The 13,142-nt window shown below is 42.4% G+C and overlaps 2 protein-coding genes across 2 annotated transcripts; one reads left to right on the forward strand and one right to left on the reverse strand.

Moving 5' to 3' along the window:
- Positions 1–3,038: 3,038 nt before the first annotated feature.
- On the forward strand, positions 3,039–5,403 carry pex11b (peroxisomal biogenesis factor 11 beta). The gene is made up of 4 exons (XM_061092729.1): positions 3,039–3,269; positions 3,710–3,825; positions 3,903–4,104; positions 4,427–5,403. Exons 1-4 carry the CDS (start codon positions 3,214–3,216, stop codon positions 4,821–4,823), a joined length of 771 nt encoding a protein of 256 aa, XP_060948712.1. The 5' UTR covers positions 3,039–3,213; the 3' UTR covers positions 4,824–5,403.
- A 455-nt stretch (positions 5,404–5,858) lies between these two features.
- On the reverse strand, positions 5,859–12,921 carry ilf2 (interleukin enhancer binding factor 2). Its single transcript, XM_061092728.1, has 15 exons — positions 12,817–12,921; positions 12,341–12,400; positions 11,911–11,953; positions 11,356–11,460; positions 11,176–11,253; positions 10,892–10,994; positions 10,511–10,576; positions 9,375–9,491; positions 8,678–8,756; positions 8,481–8,568; positions 8,344–8,405; positions 8,139–8,253; positions 7,422–7,512; positions 6,703–6,863; positions 5,859–6,051 (listed from the first exon to the last, which is right to left on the reverse strand). Exons 1-14 carry the CDS (start codon positions 12,819–12,821, stop codon positions 6,712–6,714), a joined length of 1,164 nt encoding a protein of 387 aa, XP_060948711.1. The 5' UTR covers positions 12,822–12,921; the 3' UTR covers positions 5,859–6,051; positions 6,703–6,711.
- Positions 12,922–13,142: the final 221 nt, after the last annotated feature.

Genomic DNA, 13,142 nt, shown 5'->3' on the forward strand with positions numbered 1-13,142 from the left:
GTAACGTTACATTATATGTCATTTGGCAGACGCTTTTATCCAAAACGACTTACAATTACTGCATTCGACATCTATGCGGGGCAATTCAGGGGTTCAGTTACTTGCCCAGGGAAACTTTGGCATGCAGATGGGGAAGACTGAGGATCGAACAAATACTCTACCCCTCAGCCCAGCCTCCCCCAGTTAGATACAGGACACAAATAAAAACACCACCGCTTTAACTGTTTGGAGACCAAGGTACATGTTTTGCTGGGCCCCTTCTGATGCCCCACCTACCAGCCTCTGTGAATTAACAGCTTTATTGAAGTAGTGCAATGCTTGTACTGAATGTGTCTGTTTAGAATGGGCTGTTCAATCGGCAATCAACAGCCCTTTCCAAACAGGCATGTTAAGGGCAGCCACTGCACAAGTTCAACAAACCTAGGATTATAGTGGTTGACAAAGAGGATTCTTCTTTTCTGCAGGCTAATGTTTAATTAGCTTTTGCTCTTTAAAATGTGCTCTCCGTCTCTAAGACTTCTATTTGAACGATTAAGTTTAATCAGAAAATAATTCTTGACTATGTTATTTACAGAGACCTGGTCCAAAAAGGAGAGATGCGACATTTTGATGATTATTATAATATGAGCTGACTTTGCGAAACTTTAACTACCATATATTTTTCTCATATAGTGTAGTGCAGGGGTCTTCAACGTTTTTCAGGCCAAGGACCCCCAAGCTGATGGAGAGATGGAGCAGGGACCCCCTACTAATTTATAAAATGATGTTTAGGGATGAGCGAGTACAGCATTATCTGTATCAGTATCTGTATCTGTTAACCATATGAATTATCCGTATCCGTACTCGGAATGGGCGGGGCCTAACCCGGAAGTGGGTGTGGTTTAACCAGGAAGTGGGCTGGTTCAACATAACTTTCTTTTTTAACTTTGAATTTTTTTTATGATTTTTTTATTTTTATTTTTTTTTAATTTATTTCCACACCAGGTGTGTGTGTGTGTGTGTGTGTGGGGGGGGGGTGTGTGTGTGTGTGTGTGTGTGAGTGTGTGTGTGTGAGTGAGATGCGAGGGACGTTCAATGTCCCCCGGAGAAACGAACACCCTGCGCCCCCAGTATAGGAAGACGTGAATTATCACATACAGACTGGTTTTGTTATTTTCACCCTACATTAACACTTAAAGTTTAGTGCAGTGTAATTGTTTGCCGTGATAATTAAATGCCAGTGTGATAATAAACGACAATTTCAAACCATACAAACTGTCATGTTGTACTGTATTTAATAGAGGTTTACTTTACTGTTAAGTAAGTGTAAATGTAAAGTGAAAATAACAAAACCAGTCACTATGACTTGTGAACAAATATAATTCACGTCTTTCCATACCAAAAACACAGAGTGTTCACCTCTCCGGGAGACAGTGAACGTCCCTCGCATCTCCAGCGCTCCTCTACTGAGCCAATGCAGGTCTCGTGAAAAATTTTCCAAAGACTCGTACCCGAAGACCCAGTCGGGAAATGAACGAATCATTTCTGCTTCCTTGACTGAGCCTATGGAACAGTCCCGATGCGCAGTGAACCTGAGTGACTGAGAGACAGAGAGCTGTTCCGTGAGTGAGTGAGCAGAGCCGTGTGTGACGGGAGGAGCGCTGTGACGCTGTGTGAGGATTTTCATTCAGTCCGAGCACAGATAATGACTCCGATTACTCGTATAATAATCGTATTCGGCAAAAGTGCTTTATCCGTAATAAACAGGTTCATACATTCATGTTTTTATTTTAAACATTGCAAGGTACAAGGTGGCTGTTCTACTGCCATTTATGAACATACATCTTGCATACAACACTGAGCTATTAAAATAAATCACAGATTCATGTTAATGTCTATTTAAAGACATCTACATTTGTGGGGGGAAAATTGGTTGAAAAAAAACATTGTCTAATCAACCAAAAATGTTGAGACCCCCCTGCAGTACCTCCGCGGACCCCCTGTTGAAGACCTCTGGTGTAATGCATTTACTCTGGTTTGACATCTACAAATGGATAAAACTGATATCTCACCGTTTCCATCTACTCTGAGACAATGAAACATTGTGACTTTGTAAAACCTAAATGTCTGACAACAATTTTCATACACAGGATGAGTAATTAACTTTTAGAGCTGATCGGTCAGGGGTGGGGGGTGACTGCAGTATAGGACTGTATGCCTGTTATTCAGTTCAACTCAATATTTGTATAACCCCAAATCATAATATGCATTATGTCATGGCACTTTGCACAGCCTTAAAAGCTGTAGGGAAACAACAATGAGCAAGCATGTTATGTGGAGGCTATCCAAGCTGATTCCTGCCTGCTCACCGAAAAGGATAACATCTTTAAGGATACATTTGGTTATTTTGGTTCTAAGGGATGCTATCCCCCCTCAACTCCCTATCCCCTACGAGATGCTTATGTCTTTCAGTAATATAGAAGGCATTTTCTTGTCAGCTATGTGAAGACTCCTCAGATACTTGTCTTGTTAATTCAGAAGAAGAGAGCAGAATTTGATCTCAAGTCAATCAATCAAATTTATCAATCAAATTTGATTTGTATAGCTCATATTCACAAATCACAATTTGTCTCATAGGGCAATGTAATCAAGTCAACACAATATGGCTCAATACTGAAGCACAAAGCTATTCTATATTCGAAAATGTTTTCCACGGAACCATATTGCCTCTTTTTAATGATCTTTATTTATATCACTTTTCTAATCTTGCTGGCCACTCAATGCATTTACAGTACAGTTGTCCCATACACACAATCATACAGTGTGTGCAGCTCTTCCTTTATCGAACATAATGTGGTCAGTTATTTATTAGTTAAAATTTTCTCTGTAACATGTTTATATATGATAATTCTGTAGCTGCTCCCTCGTATCTCTGTGGTGTTGATGTTGTGTAAATAATTTAAAAACAAAGGAGAAGATTGCAGTTCCATCCTCCGCACAGTAGGTGGCGGCTGGCTGGTGTGTAGTCGATCGTTAAACGAAGAACGTGGAACGCGGATATCCGTCAGAGAGCCAGTGGACGTGCTGTGGTATTAAGTGACCTCAGAACACTGGTTTAGACGACATCCCCTCCAGCGCAATACACTTGTTAACCAGCGGAAACAGCAGCAGGTTCACGGCTGTTTCCATAGCTGTTAAAAACAGCTGGTTCCCACCACACACCGAGCGGCCGGTATGGACTCGTGGCTCCGCTTCTCCGCTCAGAGTCAGGCCAGGGAGCGACTCTTCAGGTAAACTCCAACTTCCTCAGACACATCCCCTCCTCCACTCAGGACACGTGCTCACCTTGTCCTCCTGTTATTGGTCATGACTGACCTCAGTTCGACCGCAGTGGGTTGTCACGCAGCAGCTGTTGTCATAGCAACAGGTCCTCGATCCCTAACTTGTTAAGCCTAATGTGGAGATTTCAGGCTCAACCATCTCTAGACACTAATGTGAGGATGTTTTTATCACAGCTGGAACAAAGTTCAGTGAGTTATATGTGTGAAAACTGCAGTATAATGTATTATTTGACTGACACCTAGACCATGGAGTCTCCTGACCCAGTGCATGCTGGGAGGCTTTCCAAAAACTCATACATTGTCACATGCGGTCATATTTTGGTGATTGGTTGATTGACTGGGAGGCTCCCCATCTCTGTGATGGACTAACTCTGCAACTGGTTTTACAGGGCTACTCAGTATGCCTGCACCCTGTTGGGCTACACCCTGCAAAAGGGTGGGGCAGCAGATGAACTCCGCAAAACCGTCAGTCAGCTGGAAACACACATGAGCCTGACTAGAAAACGTGAGTGCAGCAGCCATTTGGTCGTTTTAAAATTCCAAAGTGGAAAGAGTGTGACTGATGTGTCTGTGTCCTAACAGTGCTGCGTCTGGGAAACTCTGTTGAGGCACTGGAGGCAGCCAAGAGGGCCATCCACCTCTCTGACAGCGTGCTGAGACTCTGCCTGACCATCAGCCACCTCAACAAAGCCATGTACTTTGCCTGTGACAATGTTCTGTGGGCTGGAAAGACAGGCCTTATCTCCAAGCTGGACCAGCACAAATGGAGTCAGAGGTCTTTCAGGTGATGCAGGTTCTTGTTTCCCTCCAGTCAACATTTACTTTAATATCACAAACTTATCTTCAGCACATGGAACAATACAGATCACTTAACCTGCAACACTTATATTATATGGTCTATTTGACCTAGCTTTGTATCCACTAGTTAACGTCGAATTTGCCAGTGCGTACTCATCACCTCGTATGCATACACAGGATAGATGTATACATATTCATTTTACAAGAACAACCTGGTTGAGGCTAAGGTCATAGCTGGTACTTTGTTAACAGATTACTGCTGTGGAGCCATAATTCCTTTACAATATATATGTGGTTAAACTCTGCAGGTACTACCTTTTTGCTCTGATCCTCAACCTGACGCGAGATGTGTACGAGATTCGGCTCCTGATGGAGAGTGAAGCGCGCTACAGAGCCGCCAAATCCCCACCCTCACCCTACCCCAGCACCACTCTGCCCGTTGACCCACTATCCTCCTCCGCCACTCCGGCATTACCTGCTATGTCTGTGTGGCTCCGCAGACAGCTCAACCTGATAGTGACTGTGCTGTACAGCAACCCGCCGCTGCTCTTGGACCTGCTGAAGAACGGCTGTGATATCTTCATCCCTCTGGACCGGCTCGGGATTTACCCCACAGGGCCAGGCTTTGTTGGGGCCTGTGGCTTGGCCTCCTCTGTCCTCTCTATCCTCACCATTGTCCACCCCTGGCTCAAACTCAAGCCATGAACCAAGATACAGGGTGGAGACATCTCGAGGAGCCACAGGGAGCACTGAGACCATGCAGTTAACATACTGATCATCCTGTGAAGTAAGAGAAGTTCTGAAATGATAGTAATGCGCCCAAATCCCAAAGAGGAGCCCATAATAAGTGACGCTCAAATTTCTTCCACTCTGCATAAAAAACTGCTAAACACCTACCAGCCTCACTGAGAGGATCAGTAGCAGCTCTGCTTCAATGAGTCCACTCTGGGCAAAGATGTAGTGATGCTGCACACATCAATGACATTCTAATGGTTGTGGTGGGTTGCATGTGTGACACGTTTCAGTCTGTTTAACTGATCATTAGCCACTCTAATGGCCTTTGCAGGCATCTGTTTTCCTCCTGACATCACCTTTATTCATGTAAGAGAAGTCAAACTGTGACATACTGACCCAGCTGTAAATCTTTCAGTAAGTGTTATTAGCAAAGCTCTTAACAACTAATGTATTTTAGGTTAGAGTCTCTCTTGGGACCATTATAAGTGTAAGGTGTTGGTCAAGACAACATGCAGTTTTTAAATCTAGGAGTATAAAAAGGCAAACTGAACAGTTGAATTCAGCATTTCATTTTATGTCAAACTGCCCATAACCAGCCAGTGGTGGTCAGCATCATCTGCCATGAAACTCTATAACATCAGAAGTCCTTCCACACAGTCAAGATTATTGAGAAGGAAGTCAATATAGTTAGCCAAGACATTCTGTCTTAACCACTATCTACACAACAGTGGGCAACAGTCTACTTATTGAAGTGAAACATTGCAGACCCATTGGTCTTGTTTGACCCCATTCATAGCACTGCTATGTAGATGTAAATGTTTAGACCTTGCTATAGAGAATATTTAATTGGCATTATTTGAATGTGTCAGACACTCATCCATTCTAAGAATACCTTCATCTTCTCATTTAATGGGCATCAGCTATCTGTAGGGGGGGAATCTGTGCGATCCACCTCCAGTACTCTCATTATCTTCTCTGACTTTGGCACAAACAACAGGACTCAAGTTAAATTAAAAAAAATCTTTACTATTGACTAATACAAAGAGGAGGTACAAACAACACAGGCAAAGTAAAACCAGTACAAAAAAAAATGAGGCGTTCTCTCTGTGCACATCATGGGACCAGTGGCCTTCAAGTCTAACACTTCCTGCTGCTGTCTCTGCCCAGGGAGGAGTTCCTCATCAAAAAACAAAACTCACTGTGGAAGGAGAACAGAGCAAGTGAGTAAATTAACCTATGATGTGTGTCTGTAGCTGTACATGAGAATGGCTAACTGACCAAGGCGAGGAGCTTATTTATTTTCTTTATGACACTATTCCTCACTGCTAAAGACTTCTGCACACCAGAGAATAATCAAAGCTGTTGGATATTTGCCATAATAGGCACAGACAGAAACGACCAACAGCCAATGAAAGCGTGCTGACCAAAAATAAAAATACATTTCTAACTAGCCTCAAGCTCGTGATGCAAGATGTATAAGCCTTCTCAGCCATGACTACATACATAGTTTATTTTCTTTTTTTGTGCTGCAAAACATAACACATGTTTGTTCTGAAGTCATGTTTAATCATGCACAAATCAGAAGGTGGCGGTAATGCATCTAATAGTTTCTGCAGATTCCAAGTCTCTAGAATCCCACCTGTGAAAGTCTCCTACAAACAAAGAGTTTGTTAAATTTAACCGATGTTTTATATTAGAATTGTCAAGAGTTGAAAACACATTGTCAAATAGAAAGCAGAGTTATGCTTTGCAGAGATGACAGCGCTATTATAATCGAAGTAGGGAATATGTACAATATGTTAGCTGCTGAATGTTTGTAGGTTGTGGTAGAATATAGCGATGCTCTAACCTGAGCTCATCACTCCTGGGTCTCCATGCTCTCATCCTCGACATCTCCTCCCTCTTCCAACGCTTCATCCTCCTCCTCCTTCCTCTCTGGAGGTTTCTCATAGGCCTTCTCTGATGGGGTGACGATCACGCCGTCCCATGTAGACATCTCTGTTGCTAGGTCTGCAACAACATTATTATCATTGGGGGCTGCTACTTGATGTTGGGGACCCTGATTGTTCATGTCCCGACCGTAATGGTCATCACTGATGCTACAGTGTTTTCTACACAATTAGTTGACGGGGTACACAAAGAGTGTTGATCTCATGACAGGTACTGCCCACTTGATAAGAATGGTTAACAAATTGTAGGTGTTTGAATACTGTGATCGCAAGGCAAAGAGCACTGTTTTACACTAGAGCAAAGACAAAAAAAACCAAGTCACAGATGTAACGAAGGCAAAAGTAGTGTAAAAATGTGTTTATTCTGAAATTGTGGTGGGACAAGTAAGGCTATGGTTGGCTGCCACTATTTAGGTAATTGCTGGGAAACACCACTAGTTTCTAGAAAAAGGACTATTAACATTATAAAACAGAACAGTGGCATGTAGGACAAGTTTGAGATTTCAGTTATAGCTCAATGACACTTAACACAGACAGCAGAGTCTGCACATGCAATGGCCTATTCCGTGAGTGTTCTACCCCTTCAGTAAACCTGTCATAGTGAAAATTATATTCTTACAGCTGGCATCTCCCTCCAGGCCAAGGATCTTCCTGTATCCTCCATGAGAAAGCACCCTCACCAGAGTCTGAGCTGTGAAACACACCATGTCCTGCACAAATGCACACAAATTAAATTAACACACTCACCATATTCAGTCTAATTTACTGTGATCAATACCGGATTTTCTAAGGGGAATACAGCGCTAGCGCCGTTATGAAATCTCGTTATAACCGTATGTGACCGTGCACACATGCCGTCAGTGCTCTAACGAGCCACCGCCAGCCGGACAACTCCGCTGGCTTAACACACACGTCACATTAATCGTAGAATCATAGTTGTGTTTGGGTTTTTGTGACACAGGGAAGTAAGCAGGAAGTTTGAGGTCCGGAAATGTGAAATACGGAAATGACGTCATACGGAAATGATGTCGTTCGCGGACCAATCACAGCCAAGGGCAGTCCGTTGGGTCTCCGAAATAAACACGGACAGTTAGAAAAATCAGAGGTGCACGAAAAGCTCTCCGAGACGCTCGGAGAGGGCGTTCCACGACGGATAGGGCGGTCTTATCTATCCGTTTTTGAAAAGACGTAGAGGCATAAATTGGCCTTAATGCGCCATGCCTTCTACAAAAATCAACAATTCCAGTTAAACAGCCGGAAAGGAGTTTATCCTGATAAAACGTCCTTAATCCAGCGACCTGTATCATTGGCAGTAAAGTAGAAGGATCACACCTACCTGCTGTTCTAGTGTCATGACAGTGTGTACTCTGAAGTTTCCACTCTCACAGGGGTCAGTGATGCCCACAGAGCCAGGTAGAAAGAGACCAGCAGCCAGCATCTGCAGACAGCGCCTTCAAAACAAAGTCCAACACTACGCTTAAACACAATGTCCCATCTGTGGCGACGATATAAGACGAGACCTGAGGTGAAAGGTAACCAACCTGTAGGCCACATTCAGGGACAGGGGCTGCCTGGATGGGTTGTTCATAACTGCAGAGTGGCCCTGTAACACAATGTGTCCTCAGTATGATGTAAATGTTGTCTAATCGACTGTCAGGACTAAGAGACGTAGTCATACCAGCAAGTCCAGGATCCAGGGAGTAAGGGGTTCAAAACCAGGGAAGCGAAGCCTTAGGTCCTTCAGCAGGCGGATCAGCACTTTGACCCTAAAGATTAATAATGGAGCTAGTTAAAAATTATGTTTAATTGATGTTTGTATCGTGAAGTTGTGCTTAAGCATGAATTTGCTCTGGTGACAAAACAAGATTTACTCACGTTGACTGAGAGGCGTTCTCCTCAAACCAGCGGGCATGGCGGATGGCAGCGAGGGCACTCTGTAGCACCTTAATGTCCACTGAGGAAAAAACAAGCATAAATTGAACGCAAGCGTTAAGGGCTGAATTCCAACCAGAGACCTTGGACCCATGCTTCCCCTGAACTCAAATTACAAATAGAAGATAAAGCCCTGGAATAAATCCAAAGATAGGAAATATTTTCCAATATGAATTTGGTCACACATTTAGAAAACTCTGAATGTGTATCAATGTTTATCATCAATATATCATTTGGTGAAGTCTGACTAAATCTGGGCTGTTTAAATGCTTCTAAGAATTTTGGTGTCAAGATGGTTGGAAATCTCATGGGTGAATGAACACAGCAGTGATGTACAATCAAACATCAAATCTGATATGTTTTGTTAACCAGGTAGCAGTGAGGTTCTGATTTATCAGATCTAAAATGTACTTCTGTTTCGGAGATATGTTAGGGCAAAAATAACAAAAATAATAACTACAATTGTATAATTAATGAGTATCATCTAACCCTTTTCAGCACCATGCTAATTAAAAGACAATGATGCACGTAATGCATTGCTGGGTAACGCTTTCCTATTTACAGAAAGAAAAACTTGGCACAACTCTACTACATTGTCAGTGCACAGCTGGGTTGTTATGTGTGTTGTGTAAGCTTTTACAGTGCAGCTCAGGGTCCAGCTTGCGCAGGTTAGGAGGAACAGTGGTGATGAGGATCTTGACGGTGGCATCAGCTGAACTGATCTCGAAGCCTGTCTCATTGGTCAGCATTGACAGCACTGAAAAAAGCAGATTCAAGGTCAGCTGCCTGTCACACAAACATCACAATGGATTGAGGGCCACATCACTAAATGCTTTAGAATACTTGACCTACGTCACACACTATGGAGGACCATACATGACTTAAGTATAAATAAATAAGTAGATATATGTATAAATAAATAAAAAAGGAAATACATAAGTTTATAACAGAAATGTCTAAATAAATGTCTTAAATATATTTCCACGTTTATTTATTCCCTCATTTCTGTGTGCTTATGCTAATGAGAAAGGCGGGCCTAACCGCAGTCTCATGCAGGATCGGTCACAGGAGTGTGATGATCCAGTCCTACTACTTCTGCCTTTCAATGCTGAGTGTTGAGCCGGTTCACACTTAAAATGAACTAGTTCAAGTTCAGAGGGTTAGTTCAGGTTATTTTTTATTGGGATGATTAAGGTGTCAGTAATCCTGACTGTGAGCGTCACGTCTCGTGTTCTCCTGAGCACAAGGAGAGAGCAGAGAGGAGGAAACAGAAACTCCAGCTCGGTACAAACCACCTGCATTCTGCTCTGCCCATGAAGCAGCTGATCTCTGAGCAGATGTGACCAGACAAACTCAGTGTTTTCACGGCTTCCACTGTTCTACAAAGTCACTCAGCGGCTGCTTTGCGGTGACGAGCTCAAGTCTCAGTCACTGCTTCTGTCTCTGAGCGAGTGTGTGTGAGGAGCGGAGCCCCAGGGCCTGTGCGTGTGTATAGCTCAGTTGACCAATCCTGCTCGAGACTGAGTTTGGGACCGCCTACCTCATTTACATATGGACAATTAAATGTTGAAAAAAATAAAGTTGGAAAAATTGTGGGAATAAGTTTAACACATTAATTCATTTACTTCTGTATTATGTCCACATGTATTCATTTATTTCTTTATCCACATTTATTTATTTAAACATTTAATTCAGGCACAGCCGCCCAATTTAAACCAGATAAGTATCTGAAAATGTCTTCTACCAAAAGTGAGGAACCTGGCATTAGTGCCTTACCTTCAGCCGGGTCTTGTGTTCGAAGGGTCTCCACTACTTTGTTTCCCAGAGCAGCAACTGCCTCCACTTTAAAGAAAAAAATCCAACTTAACACAGAAGATAAGGATGTCTATAAAGTTCTCTTCATACTAGAACAAACTGATTATTATGTCAAACACACTTTTGACTCCTGACACAGAATTATCCACAGAGGTCTGCAAAGTGATAAATTGTCACAGAGTTTAACCCAAAATAGAGTTGCCATTGACCAAAAACATCTAAAAACTCATCCAAAGGGCCTTAAAGACTCAGAAATTATAAGTATAGCAGAAGCTGTTTACTTTTATACAATGTTCATTTTTACAGTTTCTAAGCACATGTCACTTCTTAGAAATCACTCACGTGTCGGGAGAATTTTGAGGATTACAACCAGGTCAGCGACGTTGTGTCCTGATGTCATGGTGCCCTTCTTGTAAGAGCCCACCTGTCGTACCTCTTCAATTTGCTATGAGAGAGACACAGGATCAACACTATTAAAAAGGATTTTTTTAAATATTCTTATATGCAGATTATATCATTCCCATGTGTTTTTTTTAATTCTTCAAACTGTTCAACTATTCATATCAATCTTTACTGGTCACACATCATTATTCAGCTTCAGCGTGTAATGACAATCAATGACTTACCACTTCAAAGTTGCCGGGTGCAACAATCAGGTTGTCGATAACATTATTGATTTTAGTGACCAGGGACAAGATGGAGGACTATGCAGGAAGAGACAGGGAAAAAAGTTTTCTGTCAATAACCTACACACTGAGTATAAACAAGTGAGAGTAACTTGTCTGAGTGCAGGTCTGTGGACTGACCTGCTCAGCAGGTGTGGGGCTCAGGTCCTGGTTTCTCTTTAGCAAGCACTCGTTGAAAGCTGTCTCATCAGGAGCAGGTTTCACTCTGGGAAAGGCCATCTCACACTAGTGACAAACAACAATCTGTTTTAGTACTCAGTGCTGCTATGCTAACTGTGGCAGTTTTATTAGTAGAAAATAGTCTCCTCAACACAAGTTACAAAATTTCTAATGATTTGCTTTGTCAGCTGTAAAAAATGTGTGCGTTATATTTAAAATGACTGAAACGCAGTGGTCACCATTCAAACACTGTGGACATGGTGGGGATGTTTACTCATGAAAGGTGTAAGCTGAGCATTTCTCCCTTCTTTACTAATAGTGTCTTGTTGCTCTATGAAAAGCTCTTTTCACAGGACATGCTCCCAGGACAACACAAGATTCTTTGAAAATATAGTTCTGGACACTGACATCACTTGAGGGTTTGATTATACAACATAGCACTAGCACATCTGACCAACCACATCTAACAATGATGCTGACTGCAGCCAAAACGGAGTGGAACACTTTTTTACTTACCACATAAAAATCAAATGGGATGTGTGGGACAAATGGACGGTACCTAAGAAAGGAATGAGGAAGAGATACACATTTTGAAGTTTTTTAATAATGACCTCAACAGAACAGAATATCTTATGTACACTTGGGACAGGGAGCATTTGGACAGTTATACATTTTGCATTATTCAGACTGTCAGACACCCCAGCTCATTCAGTTGGAAATAAAGAAAAATGTTCTGCTTTAAAATGCCAATACTTCGTCTATTAACATGTTCAGAATTTGAATTGAATATCACCCAGCTCCAGGTAATCATTAATTAGCACTGGTACTTTTTAAGTGAAAGGGAACCACGATGACCCTCATCTATTAACATCGGGCTAAGCTTTACAATCATGATGCCTCCATTTGTGGTGACAAATGTGAGGAGCAGCTCTACGGTTCAACTCACCCCTGGACCAGTCCTCCCCGGGAACCAAAGCGGCCTCCCCGGCCCCTTCCGCGGTCTCCTCTGGACACAGACACAGAAATGCAAGAAGACTCAGCTTGGTTTGATATTTACGATTTGATCTCACTGTTAAGACGAATGCTATGTTGCTAAGCTAGCGTGTCGGTCCATTCATTCATTCATATACGTGGCTAGGCCACACTAGCTAACGTTAGCCTACCGGGCAGCTTTTAAATGACCGATATTGAATGTAGAAGAACCACGGCACTTCAGCGATGATGTCGTAAACGCGCTTCACATCAGGATTGAGAATTCATATTATGACTAATCCACCGAGTTAAGGTGTTGGCTAGTATGCAGCGTTCAATCCATGTACGTTGCTGTCTTACTAGCAACATGTCCGCTAACGTCAACACTCTGCTCATACAAACTGTTATACACCATGGAATGTAATGTCCAGCATATAAAATGACGATTACCTCATTGCGTACGACGTTTTGGCAATCTAATTCGAAAATCTTGGGAGAAAATGTTCAACGTCCTTTCGTGGAGCTTCTGTTGCTTGTTTTCAGTATGTTCTTCTTCTACTTCTTCTTCTGATTTGATTGGCGGATGGCCAACTAGCTTATAGGCGCATTACCGTCACCTACCGGACTGGAGTGTGGAGCATGAGATTGGGAGTAAAACAAAAATATACTACACTAAAAAGAATATACTACATTCTTCTTATTAAACACTTTTTATGCTGTGGTTGTGATATGTGTTAAAACTCAATGAAGAGATGGTGGCTAGCCAAAGAGAGAAG

Source organism: Limanda limanda, chromosome 19 (genome assembly GCF_963576545.1).
Source record: "Limanda limanda chromosome 19, fLimLim1.1, whole genome shotgun sequence".
NCBI classification, from domain to species: Eukaryota; Metazoa; Chordata; class Actinopteri; order Pleuronectiformes; family Pleuronectidae; genus Limanda; species Limanda limanda.